Source organism: Rattus rattus, chromosome 9, assembly GCF_011064425.1.
Source record: "Rattus rattus isolate New Zealand chromosome 9, Rrattus_CSIRO_v1, whole genome shotgun sequence".
Taxonomy (NCBI): Eukaryota; Metazoa; Chordata; class Mammalia; order Rodentia; family Muridae; genus Rattus; species Rattus rattus.
In genome coordinates, this window is record NC_046162.1 from 42,770,506 (window position 1) to 42,791,909 (window position 21,404).

Genomic DNA, 21,404 nt, shown 5'->3' on the forward strand with positions numbered 1-21,404 from the left:
GCTCCAAACCCACTGGTCTAACTCTATTTCCAAATACAACATGAAATCTCATGTGGGCTCTGGAGAGATGGCTCAGTGGTTAAAAACATGCACTGCTCTTACAGGGGACCTGAGTTTAATCTGATGGCTCACAAAGGCCTGTAACTCCAGCTGTGCGGATCTGATGCCCTCTTCTGGCCTCAGCAAGCACCTATATACATGTGCACGTACTCATACAAAGACACACAGGGACAGTCATAATTAAAACTTAAACTCTTTGAAAAAACAATAGCATAGTCTAAAGCTATAGTGCTTGAAAAATCTAAATAAAATAAATATTAAGACTGAAAAAGAAATGGGACAAAGCAGAGGCATGGAGAGGGCTCAGTGAGGAGAATCTTTCTGTGTAATTTAATCCCCTAGACTTCACTCTCAGAGCTGTGTTTATTTCATGATTCTTTTTCCAAGACAGGGCTTCATTACCATAGGCCTGGATGACCTAGGGTTTGCTACGTAGAACATTAATCTTGAACTCACAAGAGATCCAACTGCCTTTACCTCCTGAGTGCTGGGATCTAAGATGTGCTCCACCAGGCTCCGGCATCCCCAGCACTGTGTAAACAGCAGTAGGATGCATCTAGAATTCCAGCATTTCTAAAGTGAGATGAAGGAGGAGCTACGAGTGGAGACTCTACGGCTGGTTGGCCTATGCAGAAGAGACCCGGCCTTGAGAACCAGATACCAAAAGTTATCACCTGACTTCCACATACTCAACCTTATGTTTTACACATGTATGTACCCTCGATTTTAAAAAGAAAAGAAAAAAAGTACTACTTCATTTTTATATCATTTTTTTCCTCCCTTCACAGAAATTGACTTCATCTATAGTCTATAGTCATTCTAATCTCAACTTCTGCTTGGCATGATATATGCCCAGAATCTCAGCTATTAGAGGTAAAAGCAAGACAATAAATAGGGGGCTGGAGAAAGGGCTTAGTAGTTCAGAGTTCTGGATACCCTGCCAAGGGCCTGGGTTCAGTTCTTCTAGCTCTATGTGGTGACTCCTGTCAGCTAGGCAACACAGCAAGACCTTGTCTCAAAACAAAAATAAAAAAACCCACCACTACCACCACCAACAAAAAAAAAACAAGAGGAAAAGGAAGAAAACCCCATAGTAGGTAATAAGAGTTGAAGGCAGTAAATTCTGTTCAGAGAGCTAAGCGTTTTAGTCTAAATACCTGGAAACGCCATCGTGACTACGTATTATTCTAGAAATGGCGGTATATGACAGCTCACTACTGTTGGTAATACTACTTCCAGGGGATCCCATGCTCTCTCTTCTGGCCTCCTTGGACATTAGGCACATATATGCTGCACATGCATACATACATACATACATGTGAGTAAAACATACTAATAAAATAAATCTAAAAATGATGATAAGAATTAAAAAGTTAAAATCATCTTCAGTCATATATCAAATTTGAGAGCAGCCTGGCTATATGACTCAAAAACAAAATCTAGACTAAAACTCAATTTTGTAATGGAAAATATCATCTCAATAGTAAGAAAAATTTAATAAAATTTTTCAGAATCTAAAAGATGGGGTTGGGGAGGGTCCCGGGTACAGCTCACTGATGGTACATGTACTGGGGTACATGTACTGGCTGGTTTTGTATGTCAATTTGACACAAGCTGGTGTTATCACAGAGAAAGGAACCTCCCTTGAGGAAATGCCTCCATGAGATCCAGCTGTAAGACATTTTCTCAACGAGTGATCAAGGGTGGGAGGGCCCAGCCCATTGTGGGTGGTGTCATCCCTGGACTGATAGCCCTGGGTTCTATAAGAAAGCAAGCAGAGCAAGCCAGGGGAAACAAACCAGTAAGCAGCACCCCTCCATGGCTTCTGCATCCACTCCTGCCTCCAAATTCCTACCCTATGTGACTTCCAGTCCTGATTTCTTTTGGTGATGAACAGTAATGTGGAGGTGTAAGCTGAATACAGCCTTTCCTCCCCAACTTGTTTCTTGGTCATGTTTTGTGCAGGAATAGAAACCCTGACTAAGATACCACACCTACTAGCACTAAGAAAGGAAGGGAAGAAAGGAAAGACGAGAAAGGAGATGGTAAAACAAACACTTCGAAGTTGAACAGAGAACATGAAGACTTGAACAATGCAATAGACAACTGCACCTTAATACACAAAGAGAATTCCAGTGAATAAATGCTATTCTATCACATTTTAGAAGAATATGTTCTAAGGCCGGCAGTGCAGTTTAGTTTTTGCCAGCTTGTGCAAACTATCCCTGCGTGCAAGCCCAATGACGTAGGGGTAGCAGGTGGAAACCTATACAGAGCAAACAGTAATGCAACAAAACTCAAGTTCTCAATGCCACACTATTATACACTATAATTAAGGTTAGAAATCAATAAAAATATGGCAAAAAGTATAATTTCTAGACTAATATCTAGACAACATAGCATTTCCAGGTGTGTAGTCTAACTCTTAGTACTCGGAGCAGAACTTAGTGCCTTCTGTTTTTGTTTTGTTACCTACATGCTCAAAGCTGGTTTGGGCTATCAAGTGCGTCTAAGGCCAGCACTGACTTCACAACTCCTGCCACTAACAGGAAACCCGTTTTCCAGAGTTCTCAAACTCCTACCTCACTCCTGGGGCCTCTGAGTCCTACCTGTCATTGTGTCAGGAGCATCGGTGTTGCTGCCGCGTTGAATGAGTCTAGCTGCAAAGCTATTCTCATCAAATGATGTCCCGTTTACCACAGGGAGGTCTTCAAAGGGGTTTACAGACTGGTCTGAAGACACAGTGATGTACTGGACGGCAAGCCAGAGTGCAGTGCTGCCCTCGTGATCTTTCAGCTCTAAATCTAATCTGAAATAAAGAAGCAATGTGAATGACACATAAAATTTCCAGCCTCCCTTTGTTGCCAACAGCTCTACTCTCCTCTCCCTATATGTTCTAAAGGACAGATTTTTATTTTATTTAAGGTCTGTAGTAAAAAGCATCTTAAGAGAAAACTTCAGGCTAGGCATGACAGTCAGTAATCCCATTACTTGGAGTACTAAAGCAAAAGGACTTTGAATTCCAGGCCTGCCTGAACTACTTGATAAGACCTTGTATCAAACAAACAAATGAGCAATAGTGTTTAAAAAGGTTAGTAAGGAAAGATGTTTCACTCACAATCCCACCCTCACAACCGCTTTTCATTCCTCCAGGCCGCCCTACGTACTGTTTACACTGCAGCAGCTGATTGAACACATATTCGTTCCTGGCCATGATGGACAAGTGTAAAGGAGTCCTGAGGGTAAAATAGAATAAAATGAAATAAAAAAGGAGTCAGTTCAGAAGAGACTGACACTCATAGCAGGCAGGAATTAGAATCCTTGGTAGAATCACACCAACAACCAATTCCATCATTCTGGTTTCCAAAACCATGGACAAGAATCAAAATATGAAAATGGCTTGCTTCTATGGCCCACGTTCTCTATCCCAGTTCTAACCCTTCCTGGAGGACTGAGGTAAACAGTGGCTTCTGTAACACTTTTATCTCATCTGTCCTCTGTCAATCTGAAAAGAAACTTTGCTCTTCACTGTAATGTTCTATTAACACTGGAGTACACAGCAGCATCAACAAAAAACTGAGTCAAGTTCCTCACCTGTTTATTTAGTACTCAAGTGCCTGGAGGGAAGGTTGCCACTAGAGCATTGGGTCCTGAGTCTGGCCTCTTCTGCGGATGGACAGACTGCCCAAGCTTACTATGGTTAGAGTGGAAAAACAAAAAACAAACCTAAAGAATCAACATGGGGAATGGAGGATGTACTATTTGGGAACTGGATAATGATATGACACAAAGATCCTGGACCATGTGATTTCTGCACATTGTACACTGCATAGATCCTCTTGGGGCAGCCAACCTCACAGAAATCTTACTTTCTGGGTGGTTTTCAAAGCGATAAACCGATCTGATGGTGAGTGACGCCTGTGTCCTGCATGTAGCTGGTGAGGTAAGGAGCTGAACTGCACTTCAGAGCCTCCCATACTTCTGCCTCAAAGACAGGCAACTCCTCCCACAATTCTAAACCACAAGCAGCCCTAAACCAACTCCTTCTGGGAAGATGAAAAAAAACAGAAACCGGGCTGCAAGTTGCTCAGTGGTTAGGGCAGCACTTGCTCTTCTAGAGCCCTGGATGTGATTCCTAGCACCCAGACAATGGCTCACAGACACCTATAACTCCAGTTCCAGGGACCCCTAACACTCTTCAAGCCTCCACAGGCACTGCGTGCGTGTGATATATTGATATGCATGCAGGTAAAATACCTACACACAAAAAAAACAAGAAATAAACAAAACTTGTGAAAATGTAAAACACCAAACAAAACAGAAACACTGCCAAATACAAGAAGGGCTGCAGTGAGACTCTGGAGATAAGTTGTTAAAAGTAAAGGTATTTATAAGGCAGAATTGAGTTTAAAATAGGATTTTTCTAATTAGACTTCAGAGAGATAAAACAGGTTGCCTTGAGGTAGTAGTTTCTCTTCAAACTATCCAAGTGATCCTAAAAATGCTAGAAAAAGTCCTTGTAAACACGGACTAGATGACCACTTTGGCTGCTTTCAACATAGAAATGATAGCAATTGCTTAGAAACTCAGACTTCCTTTAGCTAGGCTGAAAATGTTTTCCCCAAAGGCTTCTAGTCTTAGTCATGACATGACATTGCATGGCAAATCAACGTTTGCGAGTTAAAGAAAACATCAAATTTAGTCAAATACTGTATATGTTTATTATGTGCCTGCCACCACAACAATTCTCTTTTGGAGTTAGTGCACTCACCTGCCCTTGCTATCCTGCATGTTGGGGTTGGCACCAGCCTGCAGGAGGGCCTCCGCAATCTGCGCCATCTCAGACATCACATCTGCTGAGTATTTCTTTGAACTGTACAATGCTACAAGGTGTAAAGGGGTCTCTTGCGCCCCTACTGTGGCAGCATTGACAAGGGCCCCATTCTTAATGAGGAATGTAGAAGCAAAAAGATCTCCTTAAAAAGAAACAACAGAACACACAATGATAGGACAACAACCAGATGTCCAGCACATCCTCAAAAGGCAATAGGGGACAACTGCAGACATAGGAGGCATCTGAAGCAGTATCTTGGATGGTGGAAACCCATAACAATTCAGAGTTATACTTTAATTCAAAAGGCTCTTGTGTCCACCTTTTAATTCTCCCTGATGTGCCCTGGTTCCTTGGGTGGGGGAGGTGGTTGAGTGGTTGCTCTTTCAGAGAACCCCAGTTCATGAGGTCCCAGAACATGGTGGCTCACAACTACCAGGGATCTGACATCCTCTTATGGATTCTATGGACAGACAGACAGACAGACAGGCAGGCAGGCAGGCAGGCAGGCGCACAGACACAAAGACACACACAGAAGGTAGTAGGTAGGTAGGTAGGGTGGGTGGAAGCAGTTACTTTTCTCAGTGGCCTCTAGGTAGCACCGATTAGTTTTTGTTTTTTGTTTTTGTTTTTTTTTTTTTTAAGATTTATTTATTTTAAGTATATGAGTTCACTGTAGCTGTCTTCAGACACACCAGAAGAGGGCAAGAGATCCCACTACAGGTGGCTGTGCGCCACCATTTGGTTGCTGGGAATTGAACTCAGGACATCTGGAAGAGCAGTCAGTGCTCCTAACCGCCATCTCTCCTGCCCAACCAATTAGCTTTTACCTGGGACTCAACCACCAAAGTCTTTAAAAATTGGCCTCAAGGCCAAGCAGTGGTGGTGTACACCTTTAATCCCAGCACTTGGGAGGTAGAGGCAAATGGGTCTCTGAGTTCCAGACCACAAAGTCTACACAGAGAAACTCTGGCTCATAAAACAAACAAAAAACCCCAAACCAATCAAACAACAACAACAACAACAAAAACCAGACTTACTAAAATATTGGGGAAGACAATGGGTTAACTTCAGAGCTACTGGGCTTCACTTTGACAGACAGGATCTAATCCCAATCAACTCTGATTTCAGATACTAACCTCTCTTATCAGAGTCCTAGGTCTACTTTTAAAGACAGAAATGACTACATAGGCACAAGAAACCTGTAGATAGTTAGATTCAGATGAAAAGCATAATAGAAACCATCTTTTATTCTTTTTTTTTTTTTTCCCCAAAAGACAACGACAGTCTTTCTCTGTAGTCCAGGCTGGCTTCTAATTGGCAGCACTCTGCTGTCTAGCCTCTCAAGTGCTAAGATTACAGGCAAGAACCACCATTCTCAGCTAATATTTTTATGACTTAAGCCTTCTTAAAGAATTACCTGACTTTAAATCAAATTTACTTCACTGGTGAGACCCAAAAATCAATTCATAATTTATAATCATGCATTTAAATGTACTTTATACCAAAAAGTCTCTTTAGGAATTATCAGAAGTTGAATTAAGGAAAGTCGGTTCAGAGGGTAAACAAACGACAGCCGGAGAACAGGACTAAGCAGGAACAGGACACCAGGCCCTAGATAAAGTTCTAGCAACAGGGAAACAAAGCATCTACACATCCCACTTGAACATGGCAAGGATGTGGCTCGCAGCCAACAAAGTGAGTGCTCAGCGCGGCTGAGGCCCGGCAATAGAAACCAGTATCTCCCTGCTGGAAATGTCCAGTCACTTGCTTTACTCATTCACCAACAACGCCAGGAAAATGAGGCATATTGTAATAATTTTTCCACATAAAATATTCCTAACCAATGCTAAACAGTTTTTTAAATGCATGTGCAATGTTTTTTTTTTTCAGTTTTTTGACAGTTTTAATTAGGGCAAATCATATTTAATAGTCCTACAAATAATTAGTCAGGAGAGGCCCATTTAGGAAACCTATGTGGGTTATTACAGTTTTTCAGTAGTGAAAAAACTACAATTGTTATGAAAGGACTCATCATCTTGCGTAGGTCAGACTAATCAAAGAAGATGGTAACACTGCTTTATGTGGGTCTCCTACGGCCTCACAGATCCTAACACCACCAAATTCTTCTGATGGGTGCACTTGCTTGGTAGGATGTCCACTAATGTTACAGATTCTAATGGGCTTCTTAAAGTAGACCTCATTCATATTTTAATGAACGTCTAGAACCATTCAATGAATTTAAAAGCAAGGTCAACAGTCAAGCTTAAGGTAGCACTCATACATTTGGGTAAAGCTAACCAAGTAACATCAAGCAGAAGAAGGCAAGGTCAAGTAATTCCTCAGAAGGATGTGATAGCACAACACCTAAAACCCTGAACACAGGAGGCAGCGGCTAGGAGGAGCACTGTAGATCTAGAACCAGGGCCTATCATGTAGCGTTCTAGGATAGTCAGTGCTTCAGTGGGACCTCAAGGAAAGGACAATTCCCTGCAGGGTCTGATTTGGGCATTCCAATGCACAGGCAAGGTAAAGGTCACTGTGTTTACTCTATCAGTCAGCAGGCTGTCATTGTATGAGGAACATCCCAATCCTGTCTCACTATGCTAACAGCCTGGTAAAGCAGAAACATCCCTTCTCATCTTACAAACAAGAAAAGATGACAGTAGGGACAAGTAACTGTCAAAGCAACATATAAGCCAGGATTCAAGCCAGTGCTGCACCCTTCTTAAAGTCTGCTATATTCACACTGTAATCCACATACTTCCAGACATTTCACACATTCAGAATGAAAGATTAACTCACCCTACAACACTCATCAACACTGTCTTGGCAATTCTTGTAGCTAAGCAATCACCCAAATATTTAGTAACTCACCAGAGACACTCTTTCATGAAACATAAGAATTCAGCTCCCAGAGAAGGAACTTAATTGTTTTTTTTAGTAACAAGTGAATCTGTTTCCAAAATAAACACTTCAGACACTAAACAGAGTGGGAAAGAACAATTCCCTGTGGGGTAGAAACTTTCCCCAATGAACACAAACCCAGAGCTAAGTGCTGTGTGTGCTTGGAAAAACGCATCTGCTCTCCACAGCAACTTGTTCTAAGGGTTCCCTATCCAGTGATGAGTAAAACTTTCCTCTCTATTAGCTAGCAAGCTCAACCCTCTATATAATTCAAATGGATATTTATACTAAAACTTTTGTCACAAAGGAGAGAAAGCCACAGCTGCACATCAGCAGCATTCAAACAGTACATCCTGCTAAGGGACAGAACTATGCCTGAGAGCACAGCAGTGTCATCTGTTGACGGACATTCATTTCCTGGCTTTCATAGATAATGCAAACACAAACACCTCTGTGGTTTGCTAACAGATTTCACCTGTATACCAAGAGTGGCACCAACTACTGTTTTTTGAAATCTCCACATTGTTTTTTCATAGTCGCCATACAAGTTTACATTCTCACAAATAACAATAAATGGAATTTAGGAGGCAAAGGCAGTCCTCTGTGGCTTCACAGACAAATGGTCTACATAGTGAGACTCTTGTCTCAAAAATTAAAACAAAAAAGAACAGCGCTTGCCTAGGAAGCGCAAGGCCCTGGGTTCGGTCCCCAGCTCCGAAAAAAAGAACCAAAAAAAAAAAGAAAACAGAATTCCTCTTTCACCATGTCCTCACTAGTACCTATGAGAATTTTAAAAAAGATTTATTTATATCTTTTGATACTTAACTTCCAGAGTCAGTTCTGTCTTTCTACCATGAGCTTGGCTTCACGTGCCCTGACCCACTGAGCCATCTCGTGGCCCTGCCACTTATTTTCCTAAAGACAATCATTCTGAACTGAAACGAGGCAGACTGTCAAAGCGGCTTTCATGTGTACTTTGCTGGTGGGTGAGGGTGTAGAACAGGTTACAGTCTTATTTACCACGTGTGTGTCCTTTTGTGAGACCTGACAACTTGGCTTATTTATTAATTGGGTGCGTTTTTAAAGTGTTGAATTTCTGCAATTCTTTACTGATAAGGAGCCTGCAGAGGCATTCCCACTCTCTCCCCTCTGGTGACTGTTTATTGTGTTGTTCAGAAGCTTCTTCATTTTGATTTTGGGGACTATTTCCTTGCTACTAGAGTACTGTTCAGAAAACCCTTGCCTATACCTTTATCTTGAGAAATTTTAGCTATGCTTCTTTCTTCTAGCACAGTGATTTTCAACATTTCTAATGTCATGGCCCTTAAAATGATTCCGTTACCACTTCACATAACTGTAATCTTGCTATTCTTGTGACTTGTAATGCCATATGGCTGTTGGCAACTGTAGCAAGCACTCTGAGCCACTGAGCCTTCTCTCCAGCCCCTCCAATATGTTTCTGACAGAGCTCTCAAGGTTTCTCTGTGCAGCCTTGGCTGTCTTGGAAGTCACTCAGTAGACCAGGCCAGTCTTAAACTCTGAGATCCGCTTGCCTCTGCCTCCCAGAGTGCTGGGATTAAAGGTGTGCAACACTACCATCACCTGGCCAATCTTCATTTTTTTATTTTGTCAGTCTACAAGTCTACTCTTGGGTCAGCAGTATTTTTTAATTAAAAGGAAGGAAGGAAGGAAGGAAGGAAGGAAGGAAGGAAGGAAGGAAGGAAGGAAGGAAGGAAGGAAGGAACAAACAAACTTGATGTGTTGTGAGAATTCTGGAATTTTGGTTTCTTTAAAAACACAGAAATATTAGAAGAACGTGTTGTTTCAATCCCAGGTGTGGGGCTGTAGGGCTGTTTCAGACTGCCAGCAGCAGCTGACTATGATTTGGTTCATGCTCTAGCAGAGGCAGGGTTCTGCCAGCTGCAAATAGTTTCTGTGATTGTGTGACATTTGGACTTCTGGGAAGTTTTCAGAGGATATATTAATGTTGTGGCCCAAGAGGTAGGGCTGGTGGGTGTTGGTCATTCAGGGAGATTGTTTGTGGTTTGTTAGTAATTGGGCTAAAAAAGGAAACAAGAAGAAGTTATATTCAGATCCCCACCCCCACCCCACTCCCATCCTTCTTTCCCTTCTATCTAGAGATAGGGGATAAAACTTGGAGAGAATAAAGGGTAGGAAAAGGAACCCACAAAGTAGCAAAGACTGGCTACTCTGATGTCTGTCTGTGTGGGTAAATGTCATGTGTGTGCCTACAGAACCAGAAGAGGGTTTCAGAACTTCTGGGACTGAGGTTAAGAGCACTTGTGAATCGACTTATTGGGAACCAAGTCCTCTGCAAGAACTGCAAACTCTCAAATTACTAAGCCCCCAAAGGTTTGGGGTTTTTTTTTTTTTTTTTTTTTTGGTTGTTTTGTTGAGACAGGATCTCTTTATGTAGTCCTGGCTGTCCCAGAATTCATTATATAGACCCCACTGGCTTTGAACTCACAAAAACTACTCCCATGCTGGCTCCATAGGTACTTCTTAAAGGTCACCTGCCTACCCTCTCTCTTCCTTAGGTCCTGGTAGTACTATGCGCATCCAGACTGACAAGGCCAATAGATATCAGCCCTCTGACCAACAACCAGTTCTAAGCCATGCAAACTGAACATACAGACTCAAGACCTTTTGGGAATTCCTGGAACTGAGCTTCAAAACTATAAATATAAAAAGTATGTTGCATATAGCAAAAAATTTAAAATTTCTTTCTCCTTACCTCTTTGAATCCCTTTATGTAATAAGCTCCAGCCATTCTTGTCTACCATATCCACATCAGCTTTATAACTGACCAGAGTGGTGGCAATACTCTCTAGTCGTCGTGACAGAGCCAGATCTAATGCAAGATCTCCATTATGATCTGTTTCGTTAAGCTTCCCAGGTAGCTGCACAGAGAAATTTGGAAATCAGCTTACTTAAGACAGTAGAAAATACAACCTATGGTGATTTCTCCCAACTGACCAACTCCCCTTTTGAAACAGGTCTCTATATGTAGATAGGCTGGTCTCAAACTCACAGAAATGACCTATTTCCAAAAAGGTGTATGTCACCACACCTCTTCCAAAAGTGTCAATTCTAATGCTATGGCACTTCTTACAGCCCAAATTCAATTTCATTCACAGACTGCTATTGGACCTCCTGAGAGCACTTTCTTTCAGCATCATACAAACAATAGTGATTCGTAAGCAGATGTCAACAACATGGAAGGTGATTAAGGACCACAGAAAAAATGAAGACAGCACTGGTGTGGGGTGGGAGGAGGATGAAGATGGGATGACAAACTAGCATACAGAACTTTATGACAGAGCTAAAGCTGGGCACTGTGGCACATGCCTTTAACCCCACCACTCAGGAGGCAGAGCCAAGTCAGTCTCTTGAGTTCAAGGCCAGCCTGGTTCATACAGTGAGTTCCAGGAAGGCCTGGAGAATCCCTGTCTTGAAAAAACAAAAATAAAAAATAAAAGAGCAAACATTTTCATGAAGGAGGTTTAACGGAGCACTCTTTGGCAGTTTAATGCCTCCTTACACACTAACGCCCATGTTAACCATACTCCCATCTTCGTTCCTTTAAGGCACTGTGGTACAGAATAATGCATCTCCCGCCCCACCCCACTCTATAGATATTCATGCCCTAATTATCAGTTCATATGAACATGTCAACTTATGTGGCAAAAAGTACCTTTGCAGATGTGATTAAGGCAAAGTGTCCTGAGCTAGGAAGAATCTTGGACCAGCCCAGAGGGCCCCACCTTCTAAGGAGATTCGTTCTTGAGTGAATCAGAATGTAGGAAGAGTATGTCATTAGAGGTGAAGTTAGAACTTAACTTGTCACTGCTGGCTTTGACGATGGAAGCAATGCTCCTCTGAAGCTAAGGGTTGTGAGGACGCCTACAAGCTAAGAAAAGCACTCGGCTCACAAGAAAATAAAGGCCTGGACCACTAGATAATTCTGCCCACATCTTATGTGAGCAGGAAATGGACCCTCTCTATAGCTCCACAAATGACAACACCTTACTAACAATTTGCTTTTAGCCTTGTGACTTCTGCCTTGGACCTCTAAGAGGCAAAACTGTCAAATAATAAACTGATGTGTTTTTGTGGTTGTTCTAAACCATATTATTTTATGTGCATGAGTGTAGTGTGTAGAGCACATGTATGGCTGATGCCTGCAGGGGTCAGAAGAGGGTGCTGGAGTCCTTGGGAATGGAGCTAAAGTTGGTTGTGAGCTGCCATCTGGATGCTGGGAACAAAACTTTCTGCAAAAGCAGGACGTGCTCTCAAGTAGCCCGGAATGTGTTTTGGTTTAGGCTACTAAACGTATGGAAACTTGTTTTGGAAAAAAATAAAAACCAAGTTGGGGAGCTGAAGTCAGGTACTGCTATGACCACCATTTGGAAAAGGAAATGTGGCTTTGGATTAGACTAAGACCGGCAAATTCTGATGAACAGAACAGAAAATGCCCAAAAGCATCCGGTACATATTAGAAGTACCCTCATAGAATGTCCAGTGATGGTGCAGACAGAAGCAAGAAATACGGATAACACTAAAGTCTGGGGAGAGAGAGGGAAAAAAGGAGATTCTTCTACAATACCTGGGAATCCATTTCAATCAGATAGAGGAAGACCACATCCTCTCTCTCCACTTTGATAGCTTTATGTAATGGGTACTCGGTTTTGGATTTAATCATTTTGTATAACAACTGAGCACTCAGGCTACTGAAGTCCTCCTTTCGCAAGTCATCCTAAGGATTAAAAACAATGACAAATGTTAATAACAACTGTCACTTTTAAGCACTTAACATGTGTCAGAGACTTAACATTTTTCCAACTAATTCTATCTTTGCTTCCTTTGCAGACATGAAAACCTATAGAGGCTAGAGTGCTCGCACAAGTCTGACAGTGAGAAAATGGCTACTCAGGACCTGTATTTAAGAGGCACTTGCCACCACACTCAACCCATCACAGCACTGCTGGGCCCCAGAGTGACAGCTAAATGTCAATTCTGACCTTCAACTGGAACCAAGCCCAGTAGGAGGAGCCCCCACCATGAGTTTAGAGTTCTCTCCCTACTAAACCTACATCGATGGTGACTTCAAAACAAATCAGAACTGTGACAACAATTCACCAAGTCACATTTGTCCTCCACAACTGTCGCTCTATCAGGAAAGTTAAAGCTAGTTTTCAGCAGTGATAGCAGCACATGCCTTTAATCCCAACAATCAAGAGACTGAAGCAGGATGTTTGCCCTAAGTTTAGGGTCAGTCTGAGATACACAGTGGGTATCAGGTCAGTCTGGGCTACAAAATGGGACCTTACGTCAAAGCAGCAAACGACTGAAAGAGCCAGACTTGGGGCCAATCTGGGCCCAGTGGGGAAATTCCCACCACAAACCTGTGAGCACAAGGACCCTCCCTTCCAGGAAGAAAAAAGCTGGTTTAGGTCCTGGAACAGCTATAAGCCAAACTGTCACACAAAGCTACCTGTGGCTTCCAATAGAGCCCCCTTGGGAAGGTCTTGAACAGTACAATGAGTCAATATGGAAGTTGTTTTGTTCCACCAAATGTGCATAGTACTCTGCCTAGTTACCATTGTGCAGATTCTGCCCCAGTTGTTTGCAAGGTATGTAATTCCCTGTTAGAGTCTGCTCAGGGTCATCTCCCCTTGAAATGGGACAACCCCAACATGTCAGAATGATTAAACTCCTCTTCTTTTACATCGATCACTGCCTCCATGAGTCTTATTCAAGAGGTCCTAGAAGAGGTTCAACTTGGATCTGACACAACAACCCCACTTTTCTAGTAATATCAGAAGTAAATTGAGGGTCTTGTGCATGTTAGGCAAACACTGTACAACTGAGCTACATTCCCCGCCCTTTAAATTTTTCTGAGTAAGGGTCTTGTTCAGTTCCTCAGGCCGGTCTTGACCTTGCTTTGCAGTTTAGGCAGACCATAGATTCAACATCCTCCTGCTTTAGTCCCTGAAGTAGTTGGGGTTACAGGTCCATGGCACTAAGCACACACAGGCCAGTTCTATTAGAAATCTCCCTTAGAAATATGAAGGTTCCTCCAATAAAAACTGTATACAAAACAATCATAGAAGCTAGTTCATAAAACAACATTGATTGCTTTATTAATCTATTTATTTAATGTTAAAAAAAATAAGAAAAACAAAACCAACTCAGTTTGTATACCCTGTGCTTGGGAGAAGACAGGAGAATCCCTGAGGCTTCACAAGCATGCCAACCTCTTCTAATCAGTGAAATTGAGGCCAGTGAGAGATTCTGCCTCAAAATAAGGTGGACAGTACTTGAGTAACCCCACCAGAGGGTGTTCTCTGGCCTCTCTCTACAGCCACATATGTGCACCTGTTCACACATACAAAAGTGTAAAACAAACTATAACAAAAAAAAATGTAAAGCCTGTTATTTATGATGAAAACCCAAGAAGTGAAGCAGTGGAGAACGCTCTTCCATGGGCAGCTGAATGCTGGGTCACAGCTTCTCCAGGATAATGCTAAGGCAGGTGTTCTTAAAATCTGTTCCTGAACCTTAGCCACCTCTATCTGTTCCACTCTAGATCCTCAGAACACGTTCAGAACTGAGAACACCTCACAGATCATCTAACCCAATGGCTTATTTTTCAAGAATACAAACAACAAAGACTAGGTATCAGAGGGGTGGCTGTGGAAGCAGGGCTTACACTGGGATCTCCAGTGCCAGTGTGAAGGCTCTATCCATACCACACAGCCTCTTACTCACCCAGTGACTTGCAATAATTTCTGCACAATAGTTCATCAGTGTGCTGGCATTTAATTCCTCTGCAGTTTGATAGAAGCGAATACAGTTCCTAACATTCACCAGAGACATAACACCCTTCTCACATCTGTAAGAAATTATTCATTAATGATGAACAGAATTATCCAGGCAAATACATTAATAAAAAAAAAACACAGACAATAAGTGCTACACTAGCTATGTCTAGTAAAACTAAAGAGTAAGGCTGAGCACTGTGTTTAATAAACTATGGCTAGGCTGCTATATTTTATTTACGTGTGTATTTTTACTTATTGAAATCTTTTTTTTTTTTAACTAAAACTGGTCATATACATTTCATTTTTGAAATGGGATGTCACACTATATAGTCCTCACTGGCTGTGAAGTCAGGTTCCTCTTGCCTAAGTCTGGCTTACACTGTGCTTTGAAGTCTTGTACTAGACAATATATTATATCTCACTGCTCTGGGAAGACTAAAAATAGCCTGCACACAAAAAAACCCTATGAAACTTAAAACTTCAAGAGCATCAAAAGTAATCACAAGAAACCCATTGATCACCCATAGGCCATTTTTAAATCAAACACAAAACAGATTGTGTCTGGATTGTAGATTCCAGACAACTCTATTATTGTTTTCAACGTTTCAAATATGAGGGTCTATGCTTAATAAAGATCTCCTTAAAAGTCCTTCCAAAAGATAAATTTGTATTTTGTATAAATTATAATTAAGAAGGCTGGAGAGATAGCTCAGAGGTTGAGAGCACTGGCTGTTCCTCCAGAGGACCTAGATTCACTTCTAAGGACCCATATTCAAGTCCACAGCCACCTAACTTCAGTTCTAGGGGATCCGTGCTCTCTTCAGATCTTCATGGGTATTGCATGTATACGGCACACAGATATACATGTAGTCAAAACACTTATACAGTAATAATGGTGATGATTAAAATAAGTGAGTAAATTGTAATTCGGTGACTAGAAAATAGGACAGTGGTAGAATGTTTGTCCAGGATGTACTTGTATTTGGGAAGGTCTGTGTTCAATCCCTAGTAACACTGGGGAATGGGGAGGTGAAAGGATAGGGAGTGTGTATGTGGACTTAGTAGCAGCCCAGCAGCTAAGAATAACTGTTCTTTCAAAGGACCTAAGTTTGGTTCCCAGCACGTGTGAGATGGTTTACAGCTGCCTCTGACTCTAGTTGTAAAGAATCTGATGCTCTCCTTTACCCTCTCCAGGCACCAACCCCCCCCACACTCATACACATAAAAGTTTTACAAATACAATAACTACAATTCAATATAGCTATATTTTAAAGAATATCCAAAATAGCTATTGAGTCAGATCTAGTATTCAAGGATTCAATCCTTAGTATCACACACACACACACACACACACACACACACACACACACACACACACACAAAATCAGACCACAGTACCCTAAAAGAAAATTGGACACACTGTGTATCTCCACAAAGCCAGGCAACAAAACATGATGAATAACTAACAGACTAACAAGAGGATATTAACTACATCCCTGTAGCACAAAGCTGTCTCTCCACATCCTAGCATAGAAGATAAAGAGATTGTTCTATGACAGAATTCCTGGGAATTTTTTTTTTTTAATATAAGTACACTTTAGACACACCAGAAGAAGGCATCAGATCTCATTACAGATGGTTGTGAGCCACCATGTGGTTGCTGGGATTTGAACTCAGGATCTCTGGAAGAGCAGACAGTGCTCTTAACCACTGAGCCATCTCTCCAGCCCGAATTCCTGGAAATCTTATTGTGCCTTCCACAGCATAAGGCCTATTGAGAAAGGAGGCTGGCATGGTCCTTCAAATCAGATTCAACTCCAAGGGCAGTTACAGAGGCCCAGTGGTAGACTAGTCAGAGGTCCTGGAATCTACAGCTTATTCTCCTTTTCTCCAACCTCAACAAAAGTTTTCTAATAACAGAGCAGAACTTAGTGATGTGAGAAAATGTAGTCTCTGCTCCTGTCTCACCTCCTGTGGCATGAGAACGGTACCTGATCTGGGATGCTGGGACTCTATGGGTTTCAAGGTGAAGGAACTTTAGATGCAGTCCGCAGTGCAGAAGACACTTGAAGGTATGTTGTACATTTATGTTTCTTACTGCTTGCCCCACCCCTTTCCTGAAGGAAAATGGACACTGCAAACCTTAACAGCTAATATTAATGGAACTTAATACTGCCCTAAAAAACTCAGTAGCAGACACTTCTCAATCTCAGTAGACGAGACTGAGTTCTATGAGGTAATAGAAGTAGAAAAGGACCACAAGAGTTAGAGAGGTAGGGAATGAGGAGGGCAGCAAGAGAGACCATGGAGTGGAAGAGTGGAGACACAGTGTGATAGACCTGGAAATAAGAAAGCAAATTTCAACCTTACAAGTTAAGAGAAGGCCAGGAACAAGAAAACAGCCATTTTCCATCCACAGCGATAGGCACCCATTTTATCTGTCTTTAAGTAACATTGCTGATGTAGTGTAAAGAAGCACCTCTCCCAGGGCACTTCTAGGGCCAGTTATGGTACACACCTTCAATTCCGGCGCATAACAGGCAGAGGCAGCCAAGCCAAGGCTACAATTCTCCCCAAAATATTCATTCATGCATTTATTATTATAAGTGTGTGTGTGTATAGCACAGAGCACGACAGTGTGAGGGCCAGATGATAATTTTCAAGTCAGTTCTCTTCTTCCAAAGAGAACTTTAGTGATCAAACGTGGGTTATTAGGTTTAAGTAGCTGAACAATCTCACCAGCCCTTCCCTAGAGTTCTTAAAGGAAGTTAAAATGAATAAATATACACAAGTTTCGGGCACTGTTGATGCACGGCTTTGATCCTAGCACTCGGGAGGCAGAGGCAGAGGCAGTTAGATCTCTGTTGAGTTCAAGGCCAGCCTGGTCTATACAGAGAAAGCCTGTCTCAAAATGAAACAAAACAAAACAAAAACAAAAACAAGAAATGAAAACTGACAAGTTTCAGAGTAGGAACACATACTTCAAATCTCAATACTTAGGAGGTTAAGGCAAGGAGGCTTCCAATAAGAGTTCTAAGAAAATTTGGGCTACAACATGAATACCAAGTAGCATTGGCTATAATGTGTAACACTAGCTCAAAAGAAACCCTTAGTTTTCTGTACAACTGGAGTCTACAAGTACACTGCATACCACAACAAAGGGCTTAAGTTACTGTAACCTGACCACAGCTATGGAGTTAAGTGTTCCAGGAGAAAACTGCTTTTTGACAAATGAAACTTGCAGTGCCCAATATGATAGTCTTGCTATACCAGTGTACTGACTGCAGGTGGCCTACATCATAGGAATGCAAGGATTCCAGATCACATCTGCAGGCACTTACTTTATACCCTTGTACTGACATTGGCCTGGACGGTGAATACTAGTCTTCCTTCTTACTGCCAAGGGACTTGAACACCGTTCTAACAACAGATGTTTTCTTAGAAATTACAGCTCACTTTCACTCATTTAGACCTCTGAGTGCCATTTGCTATATGGATAGACTATAACTAGAAACTGACATAACTTACACAACAAAAGAATGCATTTCTTTTCTTTTTCTTTTTTCTCTTTTCTTTTTTTCCTGTGAAGCCCTGGTTTTCTAGGAACTCACTCTGTAGACCAAGCTGGCCAGGACTTCACAGAGATCTACCTGCCTCTGCCCCCCAAGTTGGTGAGATGAGTGGCATGTGCCAACACCGCCTGGCAAAACACATACTTTCATTAAGTTCTCAGCTCAAAGTTTCTACCTGAAAAGTAGCAAGGTAGGCTAGTTTTCTGCTGGAGGAAAAATATTGGTATTAGTATATTTTTATACTTTGATATCCACAAAGCATACAAAAGCACAAAGCAATCTATCTTGTTGGTTTGTGAAACAGAAGCTCACCATATATAACTCTGGTTGCCAGACTATACTCAAAAGCAGAAGTCCATCTTGTTCTATCTCCAAGATTACCGGCATGTGCCACCATGTCCAGCAAAGATTTATTCATTCATTATCCTTATGTGCATGTCCATGTGCTTGCAAAAGCCCCACAGGGCCAGGAAAGGGCACCAGAGCCCCAGAAAATGGAGTCAAAAGAAGCTGTGAACCCTAAGGAACCAAACCTGAGTCGTCTCCAAAAGCAACAACAAAGGCTTTTAATCTCTGGGCTGTATTTCTAGCCCATACATCTGATTTTCAAAGTATAAATCAGGGACTCTACAAACTCCTGTCTGGTTTTCTTTTTTTTGTTTTTGTTTTTTTTTTTGTGTAGCCCTGGCTGTTCTTGAGTTTACTCTGTAGAGCAAGCTGACCTTGAACTCACAAGAGATCTGCCTTTCTTTGCCTCCCAAGTGCTAGGTTTAAACGTGTGTGCCACCATGCCCTTTTCGGATTGACCTATATATGTGAGATGTAATAACCATTGAGAGAAAAATACACAGATAAACAATGGTTGGGTTGTAGGTGACCTACTTTTTCTTTATATAATTCTGTTTTCCAAATTGCATATACTATACCCATATTTATAATCAATAAAAATATTGTCATTTTAATACATACTCTTTGTCAAAGAGAATTTTCTGATATTACAAAGAAGACCTTCTGTAGCTGGTCTTTGACTATACATGTGGGTTCCTCTTTCTTTTACCCTTTTCTACCCCTTTTCTTCTACCCTTTCAATCCCTAAATACTAGATAAGCGAAAAAAGGATAAAGAGGAAATAAAAGCGATTCTTGAATAAAGTCAGGAGTCATTAGACTACTTTCTTGCTGACTGGGGACACTGAGTTCCTTGAGGAAAATTTGATCTTTGCAGTTAGGATATCTATTATTATTTCTTCTCTTCTTCCTCTTCCCCCTCCTCCTCTTCCTCTTCTTCTTCCTCCCCATCCTCTTCTTCCTCCCCATCCTCCTCTTCTTCCCCATCCTCCTCTTCCTCCCCATCCTCCTCTTCCTCCCCATCTGCCTCTTTCTTCTTTGCTCAAATACTTAAACCGCCACCAACATCAACCAACACTACCAACCAACAAAAAACCAAACAACCCACACCACCTCTTGGGGCCCTAGCATTATATAATCTCTGGAAACTCCCCAGACTTGCAAATATCACACAAACATAGAAACTATCTGCAGCTGGCAAAAATCACACCCCTACTAGTTAGTGCATGAGGCAAATCACAGTCAGCTGCTGTGGACAGCTACTGAAGCAGCCCCATATCCCACACCTGCGATTGAAAATAAATATATTCCTATAATATTTCTATATACTTTTTAAAGAAACCAAAATTCCAAAATTGTCATTATACCCTTCTTTTTGATCAAATTAATTATTGTATTGGTATTTCCAGGCCAACAGGATCTCTCTAACACAAAAATCAGCAAAGAACTGCATGCTTTTGCCAGAGCCTGTTGACTTAATATAATATCCAAGATGTGTCATTTCTCTGCCTGACAGTAGTGGGCACTCTGTGACCTCATTAAAGCCAGCACTCACTCCAGCTCTGGTCTCTTCATACCAGCTCATAAGAAAAGCCATGAAAAACAACCTAATATCTACAACCAATAGAACAAATATGAGCATCTAGTAATGTTGATAGTCAAGAGGCTTAAGCAATCAATAAAGAATAAACACTTTAATTAAAGTATCCATTACACCAATTACAATTGCCTATATCAATCCCAGAACACTTTAATAAAGCAATTTTATAAGCAAGTCTGATATAGTCAATGAAAAAGCTGAAGATTTTGGGAGGGAAGATATAAACAATCTAATTAAAGTTAGTATGAATTTATATTTATATAATTAAAAACTTAATAAACAAACAATAATTAACTAGAGGACTTCAATAATAAAGTTAGTTGTGCTAGTTATCTAATCCTAAATACCTTGGACCTGTCTATGTTTAAATTAGATTTAGATATTAAAATAGTTCTCAGGCCCACATCACTTACAGGTAGTTGGAAGGATTCTGTCTATAGACTCTTGTGAGGCTCTGGGGCAATCCTAGTAGAAAACCCCCTCACAGTAAAAAAAGAGCAAGCAGTTCCTGGTAGCCAATTCTCTCTTTGATCTCCTAGGTGAGGGCAAAAGAGCAACAAATAGACTGAATGAACAACACATGGTTGGAACCACCCAGGAGAGGGGCCATTTTCCCTAACATACCCAAGAGAATAAAAGAAGATGGTAAAAAGACTACATTCACCACACCAAGAACCACAGCCACAGCATGTGGACAGCATTCTGCTTGGCACCATCTGATAAGCACTTTGTCTCTTACTGCTCCAAAATGCCAACTTCAGAGAGGAACAGAGAAAACGCACCATAAAAACATACCATGCTCTGAGACCTAGAAGAACAGCTAACTTCAATGAAGTAAGCCCATATTGATGCTGGCTACAATCATACTGAACCAAAAAGTACTGAGCTCTCTCTGGACTAATTTAAACACTTACGTGCCTCCAAAAAGGAGTGTCTGACCAAAATGTAACATAATGAAAGGCAAAGTCAAGAATCTGGACGCTGGACTCTATCCATCCATATCCAGTGGTTAATTTACACAATCATATAATCTAAGGTAACAAACAGGAGAAGACAAAGAAAACAACAAACAGCACTGGCAAAATGTAGCTTACCAGGAACACAAAGCAATAGAGAAACCAGCCTCTCCTACAGCACCTTTAAAGAACCCCTAGCAGTTATCACATGGCAGAAGCTGCTTTTCCAGAGCTTGGCACAAGTAATCTTAGCCACCACCTTGCAGGGGCTTGAATACACCTGCTG

At 41.5% G+C, this 21,404-nt stretch overlaps 1 protein-coding gene across 1 annotated transcript in view; it reads right to left on the reverse strand.

Moving 5' to 3' along the window:
* Nucleotides 1-21,404, reverse strand: part of Ankfy1 (ankyrin repeat and FYVE domain containing 1) — a 74,527-nt gene that overhangs the window by 22,526 nt on the left and 30,597 nt on the right. Inside the window, exons 5-10 of the mRNA XM_032914040.1 lie at nt 14,591-14,714; nt 12,426-12,575; nt 10,554-10,719; nt 4,832-5,036; nt 3,228-3,296; nt 2,670-2,869 (exon numbers count right to left, since the gene is read on the reverse strand). Of these exons, the coding sequence (XP_032769931.1) occupies nt 2,670-2,869; nt 3,228-3,296; nt 4,832-5,036; nt 10,554-10,719; nt 12,426-12,575; nt 14,591-14,714 (914 nt within the window). The remainder of the gene's footprint in view (nt 1-2,669; nt 2,870-3,227; nt 3,297-4,831; nt 5,037-10,553; nt 10,720-12,425; nt 12,576-14,590; nt 14,715-21,404) is intronic.